Source organism: Aspergillus japonicus, assembly GCF_003184785.1.
Source record: "Aspergillus japonicus CBS 114.51 unplaced genomic scaffold BO86scaffold_54, whole genome shotgun sequence".
NCBI classification, from domain to species: Eukaryota; Fungi; Ascomycota; class Eurotiomycetes; order Eurotiales; family Aspergillaceae; genus Aspergillus; species Aspergillus japonicus.
In genome coordinates this window covers 157,872-181,922 of record NW_020291691.1, presented here as the reverse complement: position 1 = coordinate 181,922, position 24,051 = coordinate 157,872, and the positions used below count along the sequence as shown (strand labels likewise).

The window sequence follows — 24,051 nt, the reverse complement described above, 5'->3', positions numbered from 1 at the left end:
TCCCTTCACTCCCCCGATGTTTCTGATGCCAGTTGCAGGTGCATATCACACCAGGCCCTTGCGGGCAGTACCGGCTTTCCTCTAGAAAGAGGGGGAAGCGGGTGGTTGGGTGAAGATTCCTCCGAATTTCTCATTTGCAAGGAAAAGTTTCCCGGGAGGCCGATTCGTGAGAATCGGCCAAGAACCGGGAAGACGAGATGGGGATCTCGTCGTGTGTAGCAAAGAAACGCAGCATTGGTAAGGATGGCGCTTAAGGAAGAAGAAAGAAGAAAAGAAAAAGAAAAGAGCGAGTCAAGTTGTGGTGTGGTTTTTTTTTCTAGCTACTGGCTGCATGGTGGGCCTCACCGCTTTCCCGTTCGGGGACCCGCGGACGAAGCTCTGTTTGCGCTGTTTGAATCTCTTTTTCCCTTCCTCGGCGGCGGCAGCGCGAATGGGATTCCCTCCTTTCCAATCCACGATCTCCCGGGCTTGTTATGCAGCGTACTTGAATAGAGTATGTGTTCCAGGCTTCGGTGACTATGGCCCGAAATTGTGGCCGTGATTCTAGACTTGGACTTACGCGACTATGAAACTTTGTTGCTGGCGATGATTTCGACCCCTGAGTGTCATTGAGGAGCTTCGCCTTGATCGGAGGACAGCTAGCTGCCTTGAAATTTGGATGAATTGGCAATCCCACCTGCCTACAAAGGTTCGCCTGGCAGCCTGACATTGACTTCCTAGACGGGCTCCAACGACTTTACATACCATGCCGCAGAATCAATGGCTTATTGATGAATCCTTCCCACAGTGAGGGTATATGTTTATCTAGTTGCCTCGAGATCACCTGATGATAGGCATTCCCCATCGTTTCACACGTTGGACGGAGATAACGCAGTGTTTCTGCAATAGCCGACGAGCTTCCCCTGGCCCCTTGAATCTTTCCATACATGAGGATGTTTGTCCTGAGATGTGAAACGCTGTACCACGGTACTAACTCGAGCCATCTTCAAATGACAGTCGTGAACCCCACCATCGGTCATCGGGCAGCGGGCGCGCCGCGATGACGGCGCCAGGAATTCCGTTTCGCCGACTGCCCCAGTGACTTGCATAATTTCTGTGCTGAAGATCATGTCACGGTACCAATAATTCAGCGCGATGAATCAGCGCTAGAAATGCAACAAAGTTTTCCCTCTGGATTGGTTCATTCATTGCTTGGGCCTCAATTGTGAGCCTTGTGGCGCGTCAGACCGGATTTGACGCATGTGGCGAGGGCAAAAAAGCATGGAAATTCTCCAAAGTCAGCCCTCGATTCGAGCACTTGCAGGGGGGTGACAGTCGGAGTTAGACAAACTTTAAGCGACCCCTGGCCTCTGAACCGCGAATGTCGGCGTGCCAACAAGGCGAAGTGGCTCCGCTCCTGAGTGCAAAAATTTGGTCATACCAACGGGATTGCTGCCACGGGGCTCGGGACCGATCTACTATCTCCGCTCCCCAGGTGCGGTGCCTTAAAAACTTGTACTCATACTTCTAGTTGTGCATGGCGACTCGGGGCGCCTGGGCCAATGCATTCTAGAATAGCCGTCTCCATCTCGTGGGGCCGGCCTGACCTCCTTCCGAGTTCGAGGCATAACCATAAAACTATGATGAATAGGACCAATGGTTCAGTCTCGGGCTGCGGTCTGCGCTTTGCCGACGTCTTCGTTTGGAAGCATTTTAAATATGAGACTGATGAACGCAGCTTGAGGGTGGAAGGGGTAAATTATACTTAACTAATTGTCCCTGATATACATTCATCCACCTCTGGGTTCGCTTGCCCCTATTCAGTCATTTCTCTTTCGTACAGCCTCATACCCAGGGGAACATAGGCCACAAACACCCAGGCTCAGAGGCCCTATCCCCGGAACATCAACTGATTGTTCCAGCGAGTCTATTATCATATCCGGCAGCGCCATGCAGAAAGTCGGAGATGTGCTCGGTGACCATCGGTCGGAGTCGAGCGTATCATTAACATCTGAAGATGAGCAGGAGGAGCTTCAAAATCTTACACGAATCGCTTCTAGTCGACATGGCCGGACGATCTCGCACACTGCGACTATCGATGAAAAGAACGACCCCCGGTTGGATCCCACGAATCCGGAGTTTGACCATCGAAGATGGGCAGCGATGGTTCTGAGGGCAAATAGTCAGGCAGGAATCACACCACAAACTCAGGGTGTCGTCTTCTCCAACTTGTGTATCTCCGGTTCGGGTTCGGCACTACGCCTCCAGGAAACGCTTCTCACGCAGCTGACGACTCCTTTCCGTCGAATCTCCCGACTTCTTTCGGGGCAACGGTCGCCTCCCCCACGCCAGATCCTCCATAACTTTGACGGGCTACTCCAGAGTGGTGAGCTGCTTCTGGTACTTGGTCGTCCAGGGAGTGGCTGTTCGACCTTTCTGAAGACTATTTGTGGACATCTCGGGGGGCTGACTCTTGAACCTCAAAGCAATATCCAGTTCCAGGGACTGGCATACGATGACATGATCAAGCATCATCGTGGCGAAGTCGCCTACAACGGGGAGGTTGACCAGCATTTCCCCCATCTGACGGTTGGCCAGACCCTCTCATTTGCGGCTCACGCGCGTACCCCTCAACGACGCATCGAAGGTATCACGCGTGAAGAGTATGTCGACACGCTGACCCAAGTCGTTCTTTCGGTGTTCGGCCTTACCCAAACCATCAACACCAAGGTCGGGGACAACTTCATTCGAGGAGTTAGTGGTGGCGAGCGCAAGCGAGTCAGTATCGCTGAAATGTTCCTTTCTCGGAGTCGGATCGGAGCTTGGGACAACAGCACTCGCGGCTTGGATTCCGCGTCGGCCCTGAAGCTCATCAAATCCTTACGCCTTGCTGCCGATATTGGCCAGTCGTGCCATGCGGTTGCCGCCTATCAAGCATCTCAGTCGATGTACGACCTGTTCGATAAGGTCGTCCTTCTCTATGAAGGCTACGAGATTTACTACGGCCCTAGTGATCGCGCTGTGGCCTTCTTCCAGGAGATGGGATGGGAGTTGCCAGAACGTCAAGTTAGCGGCGATTTCCTCACGTCCATCACTAACCCTGGGGAGCGCAAGGCACGTCCAGACATGGTCGACAAGGTTCCTCGCACCCCTCGGGAATTTGCGGATTTTTGGAAGCGCAGCCCCGAATACAAAGAGCTCTGTGCTCAGATAGAGCAGTATCAACGCGACCACCCAGTCAACGCCGACGAAGCTAGAGAGTTCAAGCAAAACCATGAAGAGCGGCAAGCGCGTCATACCAGAGCTCAAAGTCCATACCTTCTATCTGTCCCGATGCAGGTGCGTCTCTGTCTCCACAGGGCATTCCAACGACTCCGCAATGATTTGCCCACGGCAATGTCCACGGTCATCGTTCAAGTTATCCTGTCTCTGGTTATTGGATCTATCTTCTACAACTCGCCCAACACAACCACCGCTTTCTTCCAGAAAGGCGCTGTTTTGTATTTCTCCGTCCTCATGAACGCTTTGGTTACGATGAATGAGATCATGCAACTATACAGCCAGAGGCCGATTGCCTCGAAGCAGGCCGGCTATGCTTTTGTCCATCCGTTTGCCGAATCCCTCGCCAGCATAATCATGGATTTACCGATTAAATTGATGCGCTGCTCTGTCTTTTGTATCGTCCTTTACTTCATGACCAACTTGCGCCGGGAACCGTCACAGTTCTTCATCTACTACCTATTTCTGATCATGGCGATCCTGACGATGTCGGGAATCTTCCGGACATTAGCTGCAGCGACTAAGACGGTTACGCAAGCTATGGCAATGGCAGGTGTGATGATTCTTTGTATCGTGGTCTATACCGGCTTCACCCTACCGCAACCCTACATGCATCCATGGCTTTCTTGGATTCGCTGGATCAACCCGATCTTCTATGCCTTCGAGGCATTGGTGTCTAATGAGTTCCATGGGCGGAACTTTCCTTGTGCATCGATAATTCCCAGTTATGCTACGGGGTCTTCATTCATCTGCTCGGCTGTGGGAGCCGTAGCTGGCGAACGCTACGTTTCCGGGGATGCCTTTATCGAACAGAACTACGAGTATTATTACTCCCACATTTGGAGAAATTTCGGTATTCTCCTCGCCTTTATGATCTTCTTCACCTGCACCTGCTTGTTCTTCTCGGAAATCAACACTGGCGAGTCATCCAAGGCAGAGACTCTGGTCTTCCGCCCAGGTCACGTCCCTCAGTTTTTGGCCGCCTCGGACGGAGTGGAAGGTGGTATGGCAGCTCCCCCGAAGCCGGAATTACAGAGCAACGAAGACGAAGTCATTCATCTTCCTGAGCAAACGGATATCCTCTCATGGAAAGCCCTCAACTACGACATTCCCGTCAAAGAGGGTACAAGACGGCTCCTGGACAACGTCAACGGATGGGTCAAGCCTGGCACATTAACGGCACTGATGGGTGTTTCGGGCGCCGGTAAAACCACCCTTTTGGATGTTCTTGCTCAAAGAGTATCTATCGGCGTGGTGACCGGGGATGTTGTGGTCAACGGGCGACCGCTGGCAGCCAATTTCCCCCGGAGAACCGGCTACGTGCAGCAGCAGGATCTTCACCTGGAAACCACCACCGTCCGTGAAGCCCTCCGTTTCAGCGCGATGCTTCGCCAACCCCGGTCTGTGCCTAAGGAAGAGAAGTTCGAGTACGTGGAAGAAGTCATCAAGATCCTGCGCATGCAAGACTTTGCCGAGGCCGTGGTAGGCTCATTGGGCGAGGGCTTGAACGTGGAACAAAGAAAATTACTCAGTATCGGTGTCGAGTTAGCGGCCAAACCGACGCTATTGATTTTCCTGGATGAGCCCACCAGCGGTCTGGACTCTCAGAGCTCCTGGACCATCTGTTCGCTCCTGCGACGACTGGCGGACCACGGACAAGCAGTGCTGGCTACGATCCATCAACCGAGCGCCCTCCTCTTCCAGACATTTGATCGCCTGCTCTTCCTCGCCAAAGGAGGCCGAACCGTCTACTTCGGTGATATTGGCCCGAACTCAAAGACCCTGCTCGACTACTTCGAACGCAACGGCGGCCGCACCTGTGGCGACCTGGAGAACCCGGCGGAGTACATTCTCGAAACTGTCTCTGGGGACAACACCAAGGGGCCCGATTGGGTGCAGGTCTGGAACGACAGCCCCGAGTTCCAAGCGGTCTACGCCGAGGTCACCCGGCTCCAAGATGCCCAACAACAGCCGGAGCCCCAGACGCACCCCGGTGATGATAGTGACGCGGAGTTCGCGATGCCCCTGACCAGCCAGCTCTACTACGTCCTGCAGCGGGTTTTCCAGCAGTACTACCGCCAGCCCGAGTACCTGTTTTCGAAGTACGTGCTCGGGATCATCTCCGGTCTTTTCATCGGTTTCTCCTTCTTCAAGTCCAACAACACGCAGCAGGGGTTCCAGAACACCCTCTTCAGCATCTTCCTGCTGTGCACAATTTTCAACACCCTGGTCAACCAGATCATGCCCAAGTTCGTCCGGCAGCGCGCTCTCTACGAGGTCCGCGAGCGACCCTCGCGAGTCTACTCGTGGAAGGTGTTCATCATCTCACAGGTGCTCGTCGAGATCCCTTGGCAGATTGTCTTGGGCATCTGCTCCTGGGCCTGCTACTACTGGACGGTGATAGGGACCGGCCAGGACGCCGAGCGACGTGGCCTTGCCCTGCTGTTCATCGTCCAGTTCTTCATCTATGCGTCCAGCATGGCCCAGTTGGTCGTCTGCGCCATCGGCGAGCCCACGCTCGCCGCCATGCTGGCCACTCTGATGTTCGGTTTCTCCTTCATCTTTAACGGCGTCATGCAGCCCCCCGGTGATCTCCCCGGCTTCTGGATCTTCATGTACCGCGTCTCGCCTTTCACCTACTACATCGGCGGCATGAGCAGCACCATCCTCCACGGCCGCTCCGTGGAGTGCAACGCCGCGGAGCTGAGTGTCTTCGACCCGCCCGCGGGCCAGACCTGCGGCCAGTATCTGGATCGCTACGTCTCCGCCACCGGGGGCCAGCTGTACAACTCCAACGCCACCGCAGGCTGCGAGTATTGCTCCATGTCCTCCGCCGATCAGTATCTGGCGCTCCGGTGGATCTACTGGGATGAACGATGGCGGAACTATGGCATCTTCTGGTGTTATTGGGGATTCAACGTGGCGGCGGCCATTGCTCTTTACTATGTGTTCCGCGTGAAGAAGTGGGGGAAGAAGTAGATGGAGGGAGATGGCATTGCGCTGTCAAGGCTTTTTTTTGTCTTTTGTTTTTGTGTCTGTTCTAGAATTGTACATGAGCATATGTGGAAGCGCCACGGGGTGCATGTGCATGAATCTCGTCTTTGCATTTGGTACCTAGATGTTCGGTTTTGGCATAGCGTATAATGCATACCAATTCTCCAATCGCGTTTTGGAAGTTGCTTTGAGACATAGCCTCGCAGGAAGCTCACGTGGTAATGGACAAGCGAGTGAGTGATAGGATGTAACATCTGAATTTTGACCGCTGAACCAAGGAGAAGACAAGGTCAGTCTTTGGACTTTTCATCGGGATGAGCCCTAACTGGCAGGTATATTCCCTGATCTAGAATAGCCCAGGCTGTGTTGTGGTGAGCCTGAGGTGGCGGGCAGCGCCACAGTTAAGACTTTTCTGCCTGACAGCCAACACCGAGCCATGATATGATTGGCTCCTGGCTCAGCGGTGTGTTGGTTCTGCAATACAGACAGTAACTTATGGACACTTCATGTTATGAGAATGCTCTTGATTGTGAGCACCGTTGTCAACATAGGACTACAATCTGGTAAAACAGGTCGAGTAATTTCCGCATGAAAAGACCTGTAAACTTGACGTTAGATGTAGTATGAAGATTACCAACCGGGACAGCCTGATTGCGATCATAGAAAGCGATGGAAAGGCATGGAAAGTGATGGAAGAAGACCGAAAGACATGGAAACTCTTTCAGGCGCGCTCGGGCCAGCAAAGCGGCGGATGACGGGGCAGTCGAAACAACGAGAACATCACCATTCAGTCGGAGGATAAGACAATTTACACCTCGCAATTGGTTCAAAAGCAGCCTGGTTGCGTCTGGTCTGGCAGGGTTGCAAGTTGGTTACGTTGTCTATCTTTCTAGTTCTTTCTCACTGCAATCCATCCTCTTCACCTTCCTAATCCTAAGTAATTTTGCATAATTTTCGATATTCTCTATACTTCCGGACTTTCGCCACATCGTATCTCCGGTATCAACGCTTGGCAAAATCGGTACCTGTTACCGGTAATTTACCATTTACCACCTACCCAAACTCCGCCTCTTTTCTTCGCCGCCTGAGGCTCGTGGTTGCTCCCTCCCTGGCTTTGATAATCCCGAACGAGTTGTCTGGTCTCTCTCTCTCTCTCTCTCTCTCTCTCTCTCTCTCTCTCTCTCTCTCTGTTCAACAACTTTCTTATCCCACTTCCTCTCCTCTCCTCTCCTCTTCTCTTCTCTCACCCTCATCCACCCCCCCCTTCTTTCACTTCTCGTCGCTGTGCGCGCCTTCTTGCTCAAAAACCCCGCGCTTTTGATCCTCGTTTCCGCCCTTCGTCGCTTTTTTCATACCCTCAGCTCTAGACTTGCCGACTGAATCTCTCTCTCACCTTTCACTTTCCTCCGAAAAGTTCTTTGATTTCGACATCTCTCGATACCCCACTCTTCCGTCACCTCAAATTCCCAGATTTAGATCAAAATGGTTAAGGAAACCAAGTACTACGACACCCTCGGGGTAGGTTTTTCTGCAAATTTGAGTTTTGAGTTTCGAACTGGCGAATTAACAGCGAGACGGATAGGTCGCCCCCACGGCCACTGAGGCCCAACTAAAGACTGCCTACAAGAAGGGTGCTTTGAAGTATCACCCTGGTATGTGCTTCCCGTCACCAACGCGCCAGTTACCTCGTTCGGTGCGCTAATCAGTGTTCCTGCACCGACAGACAAGAACACCAACAACCCCGAAGCTGCTGAGAAGTTCAAGGAGTTGTCCCACGCTTACGAGGTTCTGTCCGACCCCCAGAAGCGTTCCCTCTACGACCAGCTCGGTGAGGAGGGTCTCGAGCATGGCGGTGCCGGCGGTGGTATGGGCGCTGAGGATCTGTTCGCCCAGTTCTTCGGCGGCGGCGGCGGTGGTTTCGGAGGCATGTTCGGCGGCGGCATGCGCGACCAGGGCCCCAAGAAAGCCCGCACCATCCACCACGTTCACAAGGTCAACCTGGAGGACATCTACCGCGGTAAGGTGTCGAAGCTGGCGCTGCAGAAGTCCGTCATTTGCGCGGGCTGTGACGGTCGCGGTGGTAAGGAGGGTGCTGTCAAGTCCTGCACGGGCTGTAACGGTAGCGGTATGAAGACTATGATGCGCCAGATGGGTCCCATGATCCAGCGCTTCCAGACCGTCTGCCCCGACTGTAACGGCGAGGGCGAGATCATCCGCGATAAGGATCGCTGCAAGAAGTGTAACGGCAAGAAGACCGTGGTCGAGCGCAAGGTCCTCCACGTCCACGTCGACAAGGGTGTCAAGAACGGCCAGAAGATCGAGTTCCGCGGTGAGGGTGACCAGATGCCCGGCGTTATGCCCGGTGATGTTGTCTTCGAGATCGAGCAGAAGCCCCACCCCCGCTTCCAGCGCAAGGACGACGACCTCTTCTACCAGGCTGAGATTGACCTGCTCACCGCTCTCGCCGGTGGCACCATCAACATTGAGCACTTGGATGAGCGCTGGTTGACGGTCAACATCGCCCCTGGCGAGGTTATTACTCCTGGTTAGTATCCCCGCTTCGCATGTGGTCCAGCGCTTTACTGACAGTGACTGTAGGTGCTATCAAGGTCATCAAGGGCCAGGGTATGCCTTCCTACCGCCACCACGATTTCGGCAACCTCTACATCCAGTTCGACGTCAAGTTCCCTGAGAAGGACCAGCTCAAGAACCTCGAGCTGCTCGAGCAGGTTCTGCCTCCTCGTTTGGAGCAGGCCAAGCCCGCAGCCGATGCCATGGTTGAGGACTTCGAGCTTGAAGACATCGACGGCAGCGATTACTCGCAGGCCCGTGCCCATGGAGCTGCCTCCATGGACGAGGATGACGATGATGTCCCTCCTGGTGCTGAGCGCGTGCAGTGCGCCTCTCAGTAAACCGTTTTGGGAGATGGACAGTAGTAGATGCATGATGATGATGCGCTGGGGCTTTCTGAGATTCGCTTATGATACCATGTGGGGGGTTTCTGCCCTGGTGCTGTTGCTCGGTTTTGTTTTTGTGTTTCTCATGTGATGACATTGACACTTGCGATGGCGTTATGCACTGAAGAATTCGGAAGATGACAATGGATATTTTCTTTTCTTTTCTTTTCCTTGCTTGCATTCCTCTTCCTTCTATCACCAGTTCCATCCCGACGCTTTGGGATTCCCGTGTCCACTGTTCTCTTTTCCCGTGTTCCTTGGCCTTCTGCTCTTCTCTACGGGGAAACGAAGCCGATGGAATTTGATGAATAGATTGATGAGATCATGACATTTCACAGAGTAACCTTTCTTTTCTTTCTCTTCTCTACGCCCGTTTCCTTGTTTACATGTGGATGACGAGGGGCCTGTTGGGAAGAGAAGACAAGATCGAGTGTTTATTCTCTTCAAGTTCCATAGACTACCAGCGCGACTTTGGGTATCGCGTGTCATGCTTCAGCTGTGAGCCGAGTGCACTTCATCTGTATTCGCATTCCATTCTTATAGACTTCGGGAAGTAACCGTCGCCACGCTTTTGGTATTTTCATCTATGTAGATGTATCTTTCCACGGTACAAGCAGCTCTACATCGCTACTGGACAGGCATCAAGATACTGGCATCGCCCTCATCAGGATAAGAAACCGGATCGGAAGTACATAGGTAAAATAGAGAGCCTACTGCAAAATAAAAGGGGACAAAATAGTCTGATTCTTGGAAGTAGAGTAAGCAGCGTATGATCAGAAGACTAATCAGCTATCATACATACATAGATTCTCTTGGTGGAAATCAGGAAAGCCACATACGTAACATGTCGTGCCACTGGGCCAGAATGACAATATGGCCAAGACCAATTTCCCTGGTTGCATAGCTTTATACCGCTGGGGAGAACGCTGGACCACCCAATATGACCCTAATATCAGAGATATCAAAGATCATATATGGTGTTTGTTCCCTAGTAAACAACCCCAATGCAGCAATACCTTCGGCCTAGATAAAATACTCTACTGCCCCCTGTAATCTGTAGTCAAGTGGTGGTGGTGGTGGTGGTTGGTGGGTAAGGTGTTGGTAAGGTATGCCACCGGCAGACTTGGGGCTTTGGCAGATGGACATGCGTAGCCCACTGTTGACAAGAGTTCTGAGGCCACCAGGACCCTGCACACCCCGAAGGCACCGCCGCCAACCTGGGCCGGGGTTTCGACTTCATATCACTTCGTCCGGGTTTTTATCCCACTGCATCTGACTTCTTTCTGATTCTTCTTGTCGGTGTAATACTCCCCGCTCTTCCAGGAAGCCTTGGATCAACTCCGCTCAGCTGGTGGATATAGAATCTCAACGAGGGATGTGCCCGCTGCCCCTTGAAGGGATCGCCGCGAATCCGCGCCGGACTTTCCTTAGACTGCTGCCTCCTTGGTGTCTGTCACAAAGATGGTGCTTGGAGCTCAGAGTCGAAAAGAGCTTCGAGGGGTCGAACGTTCTTCGGCCCACGCCTTCTTTCTGATCTTCGATGTGGACTGTCGTGACTTCATCACAGCACTTTTCATGGCGCTTTGGACTGATGTCGAGGTCCCGATGTAGTATCAACCTTGTAGCCGACGGCGGAAATCCACGCTGCGCTGGGGTGTGGACTGGCAGGGAGAATAGGGGTGGAGGGAGAGGTCTTGTCACAAAGATAGTAGCAAGACGTAACTTGGAATCGCCTGTTCTTTGAGGTAAGAGGCTTGCCAGGTGTTGAGTGGTGTATGAAGGATGAAGATGGATGGAGGTGGAGGGGATGGATGGAGGTTGGGAAGATGAGAAGGAGATGAGGAGAAAAAAGGAAGAAGAGGAGAAGGAGGAAGAGGAGGAGCTAAGGCCTTTTTGTGTTGCAGATGGTGAAAGGTCGAGAGTGAAGAGGAGGAATTATCTCTTCCCTTTAATGGGGACAGATTCTGCTTCATTCATTGATGACAATGGTGAAGTAACCAGGCGCCGCCTTGTATGTTTTAGGGACAGCTCCATCAAGCATTATGGCTTTCCAGACCACAATCGCTTGAATATCTTTTCTGCTACATTAAATGTAGCGGGCAGTCTCTCAGGCTTTGATTTGGATCAATTCAATAGCGTGGATTCTCGTGTTGTTCACTGAGAGGCTGGAAGTTTCAGGCTTCAATTCGGGTTAGGGTTCAACTCTGTCAGGGAATGACAAAGACGTCGTATTACTAAGGAACTGGCATTATTTCAACAAGGTCCGATGTGGTGTAATGGCTAACATCGCTGTCTCTCACACAGCAGCTCGGGGTTCGATTCCCCGCATCGGAGTTCTCTTTTTCATTCATATAAATGATGTTATACATCACATTAACGTTACAGAGTCTAGATTTTATTGGTCTTTCGTTTCTTTCTATCTTGTATGTGTTTTTGGCATAGCAACAACCTCTATCTGCCTCATTGCACGAGGAAAAAAGTATGAAAATGGTATCATTTCATCATCACCACAAACAAATGTTCGTTTATCCAATTCACCACCACATCCGCCTCACAGTAAGGCCAATTCATGAATAGAGAGAGATTGGCCGTAGATGAACAAAAGCAAAAATAGAACTCCGATGCGGGGAATCGAACCCCGAGCTGCTGTGTGAGAGACAGCGATGTTAGCCATTACACCACATCGGACCTTATTGAAATAATGTTTCAATATCGACATCACCTTCACGTTACAATACCTTCTGTGGTGTAATTGCTAACATCAGACTGGACTTCAAAGCATATGGACATTAACACCTCTTGCCTATTGTATCTGCCCGCTGACGGGCTCCTTGAGGGCCCGTCATATTTTCGGCCACACCCGCGGCACTCTGTACGTACCTAGCTCAGAGCGAAAGCTCTACGGGCCTTCTCCCTCTTCTCTTTTCTCCTCCTGAATGGGATTCTTGGTTGGTTAGAACATCTCCTTTCCATAGCCTCACATCCGCCGTCTATAGACCACACCAGCTGAAGCCTCGGCCAACATGAAAGCCAACCGTCGAAGATATTTCGGCAGATGAAAGCCCGACATGCACCTCGTATCGACCTTCACCGACATCCCAGCAGTGCTGTTGAGCATTGTAGCTGCTGACACTGTATTTATCCAGCGTGACAGAAAGATCCTGCTGCTCACCGGGTTGTAGGCTCAACTTTCGGAACTCTTTAAGTTCTTTCAATGGCCGTTGGCTCTCCACCTGATCCCGTGGCGGGCTGACGTAGTACTGAACAACAGTTGCGCCCCTTCGTGTCCCGATGTTTCGAACCCGACAGGAAACTGTCACCGTGCCTTCTGGGTCTGAGATCGATGTGTCTGTGATACGAACTCCGAAGACCTCGAAGTTGGTATAAGACAGGCCGAACCCAAACGGAAACAGTGGCTCTGGGCTCTCCGGGCGATCATAGTATCTATAGCCAACATTAAGCCCTTCGGCGTATCGGATCACGTTGTTCTCGTCGCACGGGAAGTTGGCAAAGCTGGGATTGTCTTCATCTCGACGTGGCCACGAGAAGGGGAGACGACCGCCGGGGTTCGTGACTCCGCCGAGCACGCGTGCCAATGAATGTCCAGCTTCTTGACCTGGAAACCATGCCTGCACAATTGCTGGCACAGAACCTATAAACTGGGTGAGCCCAACGGGTCCTCCACTGAAATTGACCACGATTGTGCGAGGGTTTACCCCAGCGACAGCGGCAATTTGCTCATACTGCAGGGACGACAGATCCATTGACTCCCGATCAAATCCTTCAGATTCGATCTCGTTGGTCGTTCCCACGCAGACGATAGCATACTCCACTTCCTGTGCTATTGCACGCGCATCTTCAATTCTGCTGCGTATATCGATGAACTCATGAAATCGTAGAGCGGACCCTTGGAACATTCGACCGAATAGAGGCTTGGCATGGAGAATAAGAGGATCAGTGTTCCACGATTCCAGCATTAGCGTGTATGATTGACCTGCTTGCATTGAGTAGGTAAAGCGTCGCTCCAACTTCGACTTGAAGAAGTAGAAAGATTCCGGGCGCAAGTCTGTTTCCTGAGGCCTCTCGAAAACCTTGTCACCATTGATATAGCAGACCGCAGGTCCGGTCGAAATGATAGACAAGATGTGATCCCCAGACGATAACGGGCGGATATCAAAAGTCATTCGGGTGCAGTAGTCTTGATTGAGGTAGTCCGGCCATTTCTCCTTGATCATGTACTCTGCCTGCTCTTTAGTTTCTGAAAAGACCAAGTCCTTCCCAACCACATGGCCATTGAACCATTCTAGTTTGACTGGCTCCTTTGTCTGCGTCTTCGTATCTGAGGAGTACACGATTGAAGGATCAGCATGCGGCAGGGAGCCAAATACTGGGACTCCAGGCACAGCCTTGACTTGAAAGCCAGCTTGATTGAGTCCCTCTATGGGAGAGACAGCGTGCAGAGAAACTACCCGCGCACTCCCTCCTCCACCAAGACTGGCTTCCATAGCGTGGTGTCCAATCAAAGCCACTGTGACTCCCTTTGGCAGCGGAAGAATGTTTTCGTTCTTCAAGAGGACCATACCCTCTGCACCACTTTCACAGATAAAATCGTCTCTCTCAGGGATCTCGACTGCGTCCTCGGGTGCTTCCTCGGGATGCTCGAACCTCTTGAGACGACAAGCAAGCTGCAGGATTCTGCGGGCCGACTCGTCGACAACCTCCTCAGCTACCTGCCCGTCATTTACCGCTCGCGCGAGCTTCTCTCCGCGCCATCTCGTTGGCCCGGGCATCTCCAGATCCACCCCTGCATTTATGCTGTCTGCAGTAGAGTACACCCCCATCCAATCTGAAACAACCACACCATCAAAGCCCCATTCGCCTCGGAGAACCTGGTTGACCAGTCGGGGATCATCGGCAACATATGTCCCATTCACGCGGTTATAGCTGTAACAAGAAGTCAAGTCAGTCGATTCATTATTCGGCGAGATCACTGCCTTAGGACCTGGTAGCATACCTGGTCATGAAACAAAGTGGCTTAGCCCATCTCATCAGCAATTGAAACGGGAGCATGTAGATCTCGCGAAGAGTTTGCTCGTCAATTTCGGCGGTCAGAACTTTGCGGTTGTTCTCCGTGTCGTTGGCCACATAGTGTTTCGGAGTGGCGGCAATACCCATGGACTGGCAACCTGGTTGAATCAGGTAAAGGAAGCTACAAAGGAGAGGAGTATGCGATTGCGGATCCTACCATTGACAAACGCTGCCGCCAGGGCTCCCAGTACGAAGGGGTCCTCGGAGTAAGTCTCATAATTTCGTCCCCCTAGGAGGTGTCATTAATACATTAATATTGGCCGGTGCCTCACTGCGTACATTGCAGGGTGGATATACCTCGAGGGGAACGTATGACATTCATGGTAGGAGCGAGTAAGACATTCGCGGCCTTCGTCTGGGCTTCGCGCGCGATCTCCTTTCCTGTTCGGAAGAGCAGCTCGCGGTCAAAGGTTGCCCCGAGGCTGGTGCCACAGGGGAAGCAGGCAGCTTTGATCCCGCTAACATAGCTCTCGCCTCGCGCACCGTTGGGACCATCCGTGAACTGTGCAAGGCGTGATAGATTAGCGCGTGGGTTGAAGTGCAGCGTGCCACCGGGGCAAAGTGTCGACCGAGCGAAGGATGCCGACCTTGACGTGTGGGACGAAGACATCCTCGCGCTTTATGACTTGCGTGCGCCACCAGTCGGCTGCTGCCAGTAAAGAGATCTTCTCCTCACGAGTGAGCTTGCTCAGCAGCTTGTCCAAGTCTTGTGAGTCGCTCATCATGGGAATGGCTGGGGGGTTGACTGAAGACAGTGTAGGTGGGCAATGGAGATGGCAATGGAGGTGGGAAGTTTAGACAGACGCAAATAGTGATGGTGAAGAACGATGGAAGCCGGCACAGCACGCCATAGCATAAGATCCACTGTCCGCTCACTCTAAACTAATTAGTACATGTATCTACCCCGCTTATTCCGCCTCGCATGCAGCATGAGGGTTGTTTGCCAAGTTGAAATAAGCTGCTCTCAAGTAGCTTATCTTATCGACTCATTTGACAGTGAGTGTTGCTAGCATCAGCAGACAGAATCCTTTGCTTGCAGCTGCACCTGTCCTCTGGGTCAAGCGCATTTTTGCCTGTATGCGACCGAGCCCCCCATCAGACATTGCTCCCAGCTCTTGTCATTGACCTCGATTCTTGAATGATTTGGGCTACTAATAACCGTGTCGAGACATCAGTTGTCATATTTACCTGCCAACGAGCCTGGAACTAACTTTCCGGCATTCATGTTCGACTGAGGGAGCACAGTGCCTAACTGTAGAAATCAGCGACACAGCTCCACGGGAAAGCTCCCATTAATATTCTTGCTCTGCTTATTTGTAGGTCAGCTGTATTTATATGAGGAAGTCGACAACTTGTTGTAGGAGAGGCCGAGGGTCTCCTTGATAATAGCCAAGGTGTAAGACAGTCGAGTCGTGTTCGGCGAAGAGGAAGGTGCGACCTGAGTCGTCGCCTATCGTTTGAATATAAGCAATGGGAAAGAGATCAGACTAGTCCAGCTAGTGAGCAAATGACATAACGCAACTGTTTCATCAATAGCAATATCATGAAAATGCATGCAGAAACCAGTCGAACGATAACAAGCACAACAGCAGAAACAACAAGTTCAGGTGCGGGGCGGGTAAGGACTCTGGAGGCAAAGAGTTCCGCTAGTTAGCCCTAACCGCATGGCTGAAAGGCCTGATTGCCCGCTTTGTCCTGTGATTGCAAGTGCAGGCGCAGCAATTGCAGTGCAATAATAGCTTGCTGTGTTGTATCCTCTCTTCCTGGATTTCAGCCTGGATCTGATATACACCAAAGTGTTCCTTTCGACATTTTGTATGACTGCCATGGAGTGACGAAGGGCAAGGTATCCGCCGGTATGGAGAAGATTGGCAGTCGAATCACAAATGGATGATTAGCTGAGTTTCAACTGCAGCAGCCAAATTCGATTTTCTGGTGTCTCTGGAGTCAGAAGATCGTTGATAATCAATAAGCCCACTTCAACCATCTGTGGACAGCTCGAGATCGAAGATGCTGACAACAAGTGTAGTTTGATATGACGCTGAGACCATATGCCCGCTGCGGGGAGGAACTCGGCGTCCACAATGTCCTGGATAGTATTCAGACCTGTTTCGTATGTCATCCCAGGTTCATCAAACATATGTCTTGTTGCAGTGGTCTGTAGATATCAGTGTTTGTTGCTAATAGGTTGGATAGACTTGCAGCTTAGAACATACAGCCGACTTGTGTACAAACCCTTCTGTGGACTTTCCCCACGTCTATCAAGAACAGATTTATGCGAAGCTCTCATGACAGGCAAGGAGTATAGATTGCCAATGTTCACCCGGTTGCATTTCGCTTGACCGGGTCTTTCTTTGTTTCTTAATCAGGTTCAGACACAATTCTGAGTATGCGAGAGGAGTAGTGAAGGGACGGTAGAATGTTTGCTTGGTGCGTTCATGCCTCAGGACGCCGACAACAGCGCTGCCGACTAAGCAACGATGGGGGGGACCAGCGCAGCACACCAGGTTCTTTGAATGGCCATCTGATACACTCACTGCCTGAGGTCCTCCGTGTTATCTTGCTGCATCTGTTGTTCAGAACTTTTTTCGGTCTCATCTGCATCCATCCTTTTTCTCTCTGCACACCTTCCTGTCTCTATCCCTCATCATTCCTTCTATCATCCTAAGTATCAAGACACTTCCCTGAAGGGGAATACACAGTCTCTTCCTGCTTACAACCTCGCTAGTCATCTTCAAAGAGCGTGTTTATTCCCGGAGGCCCAGTCAAGAGACTGTGGCACTTCGGGAGATTCGCAGCGCTCTGAAATAAGGCTTTGTCTGGCTGCATTTGGGCTTCTCCCGGCTGCTAACCCACGCTTCAAAGAAAGAGTCTATCTTCATATCTGAGAGCAGTCAAGCCTAAGCTATCATTGTCTTTTTTCCGACGACCTTTCATGAGCATGGACTACTTCTCATATGTTCCGGGCGGTCCTAACCCGGTGGACACGCAGCCGATGGACATCATCGTTGACGAGCCGTACCACTGTGCCATGATCGAGGAGAAAAACCAGGAAAACTTGGAAGCTGAGAATGACAAGCTTGATCAGGCGATAGCCCAGTTTACTAAAGGGTTCGATCCATCCACCTTCCGTAACGAAGTGAATTTAGCTCTTCGAGGCCTCGCAAGCTCCGCTCTTCCAGGTACATATGAGCATCTCCTCTTGCTCTGCTTCATAACCGATGATGAACTGCAGGACATGCAGAAGGAGCTCGAGAGTTTCCTCCAGTTGAGCTATGGGCAGGTTCTCGATGAGCTCGTCCCGCGGCCCAAGACCAACATTACCGATGAGTCTTATTTTGCAACGGAGATTGAGACTCTGAGGAGACTCCTCGAGCCACTGCGTGCCGATTCGACAAGCCCTGTCTACTGGCTGAGTCTTAGACGCGCGAACCCGACCAATGCCCGGCAGCAACTCGAGGCAGCGACTAAGGTGATCAACGTCTTCAAGAAGGACGTGCTTGCAGATATGCAGTTTGATCCGCAGGAGCGTAAGTCCAACGATACACCATCCATTTTATTTAACTAGCTTGTCTTCTTGCTGATAACTTACAGGAAAGATTGACAATCCCCTTCCAGTCTCCACTGAACGCTCAGCCTTCGTCAGCATGAAGCACCTACGCATTGACGCTTGCAAGGACACATTGCACTGGGACGAATACGATCAGAGCAATATGAATCTCACCATGTTCTACCATGCATACAAGAAGCTTCTTTGCGAAAACAACCCGGACAAGGCACGCGAATGGGGATGGCTTCCACCAGTGGTTCTTGAGGCCCCTCGTGCGTCGAGTCCTCAAGCATCCATTGGCGATCTAGCTTATTGGCCATTGAAACAGGGAAACAACAACAAGTACGATCTACTCGTGAAAACCGCGCTCTGGCTAGCGATTGCTAGAGGTCTTCCCGCCGTGCACCTATTTTGTGACTGTGCGAGAGTCTTCACATCACTCGTTCCCTCCCAGGACGCAAGCCCCAAGACCATTGTGTTCCTACGCCATCTGACTCGACTCCGTGTGCCCGTGGAAGCCATCATTCCCAACCCTCGCATCCCCGTCCCATTCCAGAAGCGGTGCCAGAAAGGTGACAACGATGACTATTTCGAGGATGTGGAGAGGTCAGACCAGGACTTGGAGAAGGACTTGGCGCAGAATGTCTCGCTGTATGGCATGGACACCGCAAAGGACGTCCGTCGAGCACGTCCCCCGCCCCCTCGACGCTCGTTCCAGCGACAGGCACAGCTGATCAAGGACGCTCTCGCCGTTGAGGTGAGCTTCGCAGACGTGTGGCCCCGTAAAGACCCGGCAAGTAGTTCTCTCATCCCTCCTTCCTTGCCAAAGCTAACCTTTCTGATATTCGCTTAGATCCCCGTGCAGCACCGTCCCCTCAGTGTCCTTGAGCCAGAGCTCATTTGGAAACCCCAGCCCGAGCCAGAGGAGCCTGACATTTTCGACAAGGATGAATACGTCTCGGTCCTCTTCTGAGAACAGGAAACTTGACCGTCTCATCCCGGCTTCAGCTGGCCTATCCATCTACGTTCATACCTTGACCAATACCTCTTCTCCCCGCCCTGAACATTCGCTTCGACTCTGCTACCGCTGAGATGAAACAATGAGATTTGGCACGTATTGTTTACTTCAATCACGAGCCGAATCTCTCCGTTTTTAACTCTCCGGTCACCAGAGAGTACATCGAAAAGACCAAATCACTCTTTGTTTTTCTTACCTTGCACTTAATCCCAAGCCTTTCCTTCCCCCTACCGCCCAGGCAGAATCTTGTTGATACATTTTCCTTTCAATCTTGCTTCACATCTTCAACGAATCTTGATCTTTCCAGGAACCCAGGTTTTCTCATTCATTTCTTACGTGGCAAGTCAGGACGAAGACCGCATTGAATTGATTGATTTTTGTTGATATTGAGAAAAACCCCAAGACAAGAAAATGTGCATCCAGGGCCCGCTTGGAGGGATTGCTATCTTTGTTATTTCCTTCCTCATGTATCTACTCCCAGATGATCTTTCAAGAAGGACATATCAAAATAGAATAAAGGGATAAGGAGGTGAATTGCAGACAAACAGATATGGAATTGTGTAAGGTGTTGATGGTCCTCTCCTTTGCCAGATTCTCAAGTTTTAGTTTTAGCTTGGATCGTCAATGAGAGTCGGTGAGTAGGGTAAATACAGTACACTAGCTAGGAAGTTCTGGGCAGTGGCTACAGTCTTGACTCTGCAGTGCTGCCTATTGCACTTGTGTATGAGTGAGCAGCTGGTCACGTACCTGTCTGAAAATTGCTTCTAGGATGTGGTGTACGCATTTTACCCAGAGGAAAGGTTGATGAGACCAGACTTGGAATAAAGATAGTTAAGCTTTTCGATTAAGTTCCCGGAAGTGATCAGCCATGGTATCCCATAATCTAAGAGAGAGAGAAGGAAAAAAAGAGCCCCGAAATAGTATCTAGATCATTCCCAAAAGAATCAGAACTTTTCTTTATGCCGCCATGTTATTGAACTCCAACAAAGGATCAATCATCGCCAGGTCATCAACAGTAGGACTCGCCGCGCTGGGTATCTTGGAATCAATATCGTGTATCATGTCATTATGAGAGGGAACCCCTCCCGCCGTATAGCCACCACCACCACCACCACCACCACTCTCCTCCCCATCCCCATATTGAACCGCTGGGCCGGCAGCAATTGACTTGCCACTAAGGTCATACGGCTCGTAGCCTGGCCCATCGTCGTCGTTGTCAAACTCCAATCCGTACAGCCCAAACAGATCTCCCATCATCGCCGCTGTTGTCGTGGCTGCAGTCGTAGTAGAAGAGGACTGTTGCTCGCCATCCTCCGCCAGCAAGGCTCTCTGCATGAACAGGTCTCGAATCTCATCCTCCGAGCACCCATGTTTGCTCCCCATATGCACCCAGAGGTCGTAGTTCCGGTGGAAGCGATGCGCGCACCCTCCGTGCATGCACGGTATCTGGCGGCCCGTTTCCTCGGCGTAACCGGCGCCCGTCAGCGCCGCCAACGCCGACGGTCCTGCTCCTGCACCCGCTGCGGCCGCATTACTACGCTGCTGGGCGGAGACCTTCGGCGCCAAGCCCAGCCGCTGGCGCCGTTCCGCCTTGGCGTTCGGAAATCCCATGTGTGCCGTGCGAATGTGTTCCTCAAGGGCCAGCTTGCTCCCGTAGCGCTTGCCGCAGCCGTGGGCGGCACCGCCGGGCCAGCCGGCGACGCGCTTCGACGCCGAGAGGTCAGTCTCTCCGCAGACGAACCGCTTCTCGCCCTGGTGGACGGTGCGCACATGCACAGTCAGGTTGCCCTTCTTGGTGAAGCTGCTGTCGCATCCGGGGACGGTGCAGGGGAAGACTTTGCGGTCCGAGAGGGGGACGTTGCCGTGGGCGACTTCCAGGTGGCGGCGAAGTTCGCGGGTGGTGGAGCAGGTGAGTGGGCAGTGCGGGCATTGTGGTGGATGCGCGGCGCGGATGTGCGCTTGGAGGAGGGCGTAGGTAGGGAACGTTGCTGTTCCTGCTGCTGCTGTGGTATTCGTGGTGGTTGGTTCGAGATCCGCACGCTGAGCGCATTCGGCGCAAGTAAAGCGTTTCTCGGTGTGGACTCGGCTTTCATGAGCGCGGAGGTGCCCGGCGGTATCAAAGGCCATGGAACATCGTTGGCCGGTGGCTGGGTCAACATGCGCACATGGGAAAGGTTTCTGGTTGAGATGGGCGCTCAGAATGTGCTTTTGGAGGGTCATGTGTTTTCGGAAGGTCTCGTCGCAGGGCGGATACTCTGTACATCGGTACTTATCCCGCCCGTCGTGCGCAGCTAGATGTCGTCGGAGACGGGAGCCTGTCACGAAGCTCTTTCCACAGCCGGGACGATCGCAGACATAGTCTCGGATCCCTGTGTGGGCGCTCTTGACGTGATGGTTCAAATGGGATGCTCGGAGGAAGTTCTTGTCGCAGCCATCGTGAGGACACTGGAAGAGACGCTCGTTGTTGTGGGAGCGGAGATGCTCTTGAAGTCGTGCTGGACGGTTGAACGCCTTGGTGCAACCATCGAAGGGGCAGCGGTGAGTTTTCAGCTCGGAAGGATATCTGGAGGACGTTGTCGACATGGGCGTTGCAGGCGTATCGTGAAGACTGTCGCCCGCTTCACTGTCACTGTCCGAATACGCATATTCGGCATCGGAGTCTTTCTCCCGATAAATCGGGTCTGTGGGGTGTGAGTATTAGCAAGGGCATGCTATCGCAGCGGCGGTATGTTCTCTATCGTACCGACATCATCGTCCAGCGTCGGTAGCTTCTGTAGCCTTTTCGGGCTCGGGAGGTCCCCGGTCGCCTTTCTTTTTTGACTCATTATTCCGTCACCCGCTACCTCATCGATCCCAAATGCTCAATAGCATGATAAGGATGACGAGATGAAGCATCGACGATCGAGGGAAGAGAAAAACACCGGAAAGAGAAGCCCTGCAGATTAAATTTTGCCAAAGCGGTGAGTGGATATGTCCCAAAACGGACTAGTTCCGGACGAAACGACAGGAACTTTTTCCGCCTTTTGGAGGTCCGCAAACTACGATTTCTGCACCTCAACAAAGCAAGGCTGTCGCATCGTTCCTTGTCTCGCCTCAACTCATCCCGTCGCGGTCTCGGCGCCTCTTCTCGTCTCTTTTACGGTCAATCCATTTGTCTACGGTCTTAATTGATCTCGATCGGCACCATGTCGGACTACGGCGATCACGGCGATGAGGATAAGTAAGAGCTTCCTCGATATGACCTGTAGCTAGCATTGCGCACCAAGGGATTCGCGCAGTTGGTGAACGGCTGTCTTTGGATCTAGAGAGAACGTATGATGATCTGACTTTGATCTTCTCCTATCTTGCAGCTACGACTACGAGCCCGCGGAGCAGGAGTACGATGACAACGAGCCCGAGGACTTCCTCAACCCCGAAGATTTGGATCCAGAGGGAGGTGACGACTATGGCGAATCTTATGCGCCGGCCGTGAATGGCGACCGTGTTGTTGTCTCGGGCGACCCGAATGCCGGTTATTCAGGCAAGGTGATGGAGCAGGCGCGGGAGAAGAAGGTGCCCAACGACCAGCGCACGACGACCCCATACATGACCAAGTACGAGCGGGCGCGTGTCTTGGGAACCCGAGCTTTGCAAATCAGGTTGGTCTTGGACATGTCTCCAAACAGAATGGAAGAGTGCTCAGTAAATCTGACCGCAACATCAGTATGAACGCTCCGGTGCTTGTCGACCTTGAGGGCGAAACGGATCCTTTGCAGATCGCCATCAAGGAACTCAACCAGAAGAAGATTCCTCTCATCGTGCGGAGATATCTGCCTGATGGATGGTAAGCACGATCTGTCCAGTAAATAGCCCAGAGTGCCACATCTAACTCCGTCCACAGGTATGAGGACTGGACGTGCGAGGAGCTGTTGTAAAAAAAGGGTGAAGACGGTATGGATGGCTGTACATTGATAAATGGTTTCTCTTGTCTTTTCTTGCTTCATAATTGTCACGGTCTAAGTGTTTCTCTCTTGGGCAGCATAGCGTTTGGAGTTTCGGAGTAGGGAAGCAAGTCAGAAAGGCTTGAGCAATCCCTAGGTTACTAGGACGAGCGCACCAAAAAAGCACACAAGGATAACGCACTGCAGTTTATAACGGCAAAATACGAAAAAAAAAATCCATTGATGTTGACAGACTTGTTTTGGAGCTCGGGTCCGCTAATAGCTATATCTGGCGCATTCTGCTCGCTACTGCACACCTTGACCGCAACTCAGCCGTACCGGTAGACAATCTAGTTGGAATCCGATGATAGTCAAGTCAAATCATTGGTCTTTCGTTGATGATGTGCTCAGCTCAGTACACAAGGTATCCATGCATAGCTCGATCCTCACCATGAGCGGCATATGATAGATCATGTAAAGCACGAGGCGCCAGCTCACCTCTAGTTATTAACGACAGTACGGAGATTGAATATGGCTTCCAACTGATGTCACGCATATATTCCGAGTACTACTGTCCATTGAATCGATAACTTGAAACAGTATACTTGATGAAATGCGGTAATAGTTGAGGTGCAGTTCTTCTATCAGCCAAGCAAAAAATCCTCTGCCATACTCCGCCTTGCCTATTTCAGTAACTACTTGTACTCGCCGGGTACTGTACTGTACCTAACCTATTTCCACCGCTCAACCATTCACTCCTCCATCACATCCATTCAATCTCTCTCGCATCTTTTTCTCCAGATTATCGCCTTCACTTGCTATATCCGTCTCACTTCAGCCCAAGTGGCGGGTTCCTCAGCAAGTTATACGCACCATGATAACCGGGATGACCTGCCTGTTGAAGGGAAGTGGAGCAAATGTACTCCGTAAGTGTGCGTGCGTGCGTGGATGGACTGAAAAGTCGGTTCGTGCCGCGGCCTTACTCATTGACTCATGATCCACCAGACGGTCCTCTATCAGCCAGTGCCGGTACGGAATCAGTGTAACCTGCTGCGTCGGAATTCAAAATAATCAGACTAGTCTCAATTCTCGAGAACTTGAGACTCCGCGAACTCCTCCTCCGCCTGGATAAATCGGCACGCTGCTGACCCCTGTTCCTCGCCAATATGCGCCTTGATCGTCCTGCTAATGCACGAGCTCCATGCCATAATTTGGCCACAAGAAGACCATTCGAACGCCCGGCAGTGACGGCACAGGGTTATAGGT

The 24,051-nt window shown here is 51.9% G+C and overlaps 6 protein-coding genes and 2 non-coding genes across 8 annotated transcripts; 5 read left to right on the top strand and 3 right to left on the bottom strand.

The window, feature by feature from the left end:
• Window positions 1–1,839: 1,839 nt before the first annotated feature.
• On the top strand, window positions 1,840–6,305 carry BO86DRAFT_176149 (uncharacterized protein). The gene has a single exon (XM_025666551.1). It carries the CDS (start codon window positions 1,930–1,932, stop codon window positions 6,235–6,237), a length of 4,308 nt encoding a protein of 1,435 aa, XP_025524623.1. The 5' UTR covers window positions 1,840–1,929; the 3' UTR covers window positions 6,238–6,305.
• Window positions 6,306–7,620: 1,315 nt separating this feature from the next.
• Window positions 7,621–9,284, top strand: BO86DRAFT_176130 (type I HSP40 co-chaperone YDJ1). The gene is made up of 4 exons (XM_025666550.1): window positions 7,621–7,770; window positions 7,835–7,904; window positions 7,976–8,797; window positions 8,851–9,284. The coding sequence occupies exons 1-4, from the start codon at window positions 7,735–7,737 to the stop codon at window positions 9,162–9,164; spliced, it is 1,242 nt and encodes a 413-aa protein (XP_025524622.1). The 5' UTR covers window positions 7,621–7,734; the 3' UTR covers window positions 9,165–9,284.
• A 2,187-nt stretch (window positions 9,285–11,471) lies between these two features.
• Window positions 11,472–11,543, top strand: BO86DRAFT_t243. The gene has a single exon. It is a non-coding gene; the product is annotated as a tRNA-Glu (tRNA).
• A 282-nt stretch (window positions 11,544–11,825) lies between these two features.
• BO86DRAFT_t242 lies at window positions 11,826–11,897 on the bottom strand. Its single transcript has one exon. It is a non-coding gene; the product is annotated as a tRNA-Glu (tRNA).
• Window positions 11,898–11,960: 63 nt separating this feature from the next.
• On the bottom strand, window positions 11,961–15,090 carry BO86DRAFT_391596 (glycoside hydrolase family 3 protein). Its single transcript, XM_025672635.1, has 5 exons — window positions 14,885–15,090; window positions 14,595–14,799; window positions 14,455–14,526; window positions 14,224–14,395; window positions 11,961–14,153 (listed from the first exon to the last, which is right to left on the bottom strand). Exons 1-5 carry the CDS (start codon window positions 15,017–15,019, stop codon window positions 12,200–12,202), a joined length of 2,538 nt encoding a protein of 845 aa, XP_025524621.1. The 5' UTR covers window positions 15,020–15,090; the 3' UTR covers window positions 11,961–12,199.
• Window positions 15,091–17,238: 2,148 nt separating this feature from the next.
• On the top strand, window positions 17,239–18,700 carry BO86DRAFT_320068 (uncharacterized protein; the record flags this gene model as incomplete). The annotated part of the gene is made up of 2 exons (XM_025668280.1): window positions 17,239–17,827; window positions 17,892–18,700. 2 exons carry the CDS (start codon window positions 17,239–17,241, stop codon window positions 18,698–18,700), a joined length of 1,398 nt encoding a protein of 465 aa, XP_025524620.1.
• A 988-nt stretch (window positions 18,701–19,688) lies between these two features.
• BO86DRAFT_344765 (C2H2-type zinc finger protein) lies at window positions 19,689–21,753 on the bottom strand. The gene is made up of 3 exons (XM_025669185.1): window positions 21,609–21,753; window positions 20,404–21,546; window positions 19,689–20,373 (listed from the first exon to the last, which is right to left on the bottom strand). Exons 1-3 carry the CDS (start codon window positions 21,688–21,690, stop codon window positions 19,823–19,825), a joined length of 1,776 nt encoding a protein of 591 aa, XP_025524619.1. The 5' UTR covers window positions 21,691–21,753; the 3' UTR covers window positions 19,689–19,822.
• Window positions 21,754–21,917: 164 nt separating this feature from the next.
• BO86DRAFT_391595 (DNA-directed RNA polymerase core subunit RPO26) lies at window positions 21,918–23,003 on the top strand. Its single transcript, XM_025672634.1, has 4 exons — window positions 21,918–22,085; window positions 22,216–22,503; window positions 22,569–22,688; window positions 22,746–23,003. Exons 1-4 carry the CDS (start codon window positions 22,051–22,053, stop codon window positions 22,777–22,779), a joined length of 477 nt encoding a protein of 158 aa, XP_025524618.1. The 5' UTR covers window positions 21,918–22,050; the 3' UTR covers window positions 22,780–23,003.
• Window positions 23,004–24,051: the final 1,048 nt, after the last annotated feature.

Excerpts from the sequence above, each read along its gene's own strand:
- BO86DRAFT_176149 (XM_025666551.1), top strand. The coding sequence starts at position 1,930 with ATGCAGAAAGTCGGAGATGTGCTCGGTGACCATCGGTCGGAGTCGAGC.
- BO86DRAFT_176130 (XM_025666550.1), top strand. The coding sequence starts at position 7,735 with ATGGTTAAGGAAACCAAGTACTACGACACCCTCGGG. Across the intron at positions 7,771-7,834 it reads AGTACTACGACACCCTCGGG|GTCGCCCCCACGGCCACTGA; the intron begins GTAGGTTTTTCT and ends CGAGACGGATAG. Across the intron at positions 8,798-8,850 it reads TGGCGAGGTTATTACTCCTG|GTGCTATCAAGGTCATCAAG; the intron begins GTTAGTATCCCC and ends CAGTGACTGTAG.
- BO86DRAFT_391596 (XM_025672635.1), bottom strand. The coding sequence starts at position 15,019 with ATGAGCGACTCACAAGACTTGGACAAGCTGCTGAGCAAGCTCACTCGT. Across the intron at positions 14,800-14,884 it reads TCTTCGTCCCACACGTCAAG|TTCACGGATGGTCCCAACGG; the intron begins GTCGGCATCCTT and ends CGCCTTGCACAG. Across the intron at positions 14,154-14,223 it reads CCACTTTGTTTCATGACCAG|CTATAACCGCGTGAATGGGA; the intron begins GTATGCTACCAG and ends TTCTTGTTACAG.
- BO86DRAFT_344765 (XM_025669185.1), bottom strand. The coding sequence starts at position 21,690 with ATGAGTCAAAAAAGAAAGGCGACCGGGGACCTCCCGAGCCCGAAAAGG. Across the intron at positions 21,547-21,608 it reads GACGCTGGACGATGATGTCG|ACCCGATTTATCGGGAGAAA; the intron begins GTACGATAGAGA and ends CACACCCCACAG. Across the intron at positions 20,374-20,403 it reads GAAGGTCTCCGCCCAGCAGC|CAGGACCGTCGGCGTTGGCG; the intron begins GTAGTAATGCGG and ends CGGGTGCAGGAG.
- BO86DRAFT_391595 (XM_025672634.1), top strand. The coding sequence starts at position 22,051 with ATGTCGGACTACGGCGATCACGGCGATGAGGATAA. Across the intron at positions 22,086-22,215 it reads GATCACGGCGATGAGGATAA|CTACGACTACGAGCCCGCGG; the intron begins GTAAGAGCTTCC and ends CCTATCTTGCAG. Across the intron at positions 22,504-22,568 it reads ACCCGAGCTTTGCAAATCAG|TATGAACGCTCCGGTGCTTG; the intron begins GTTGGTCTTGGA and ends CCGCAACATCAG.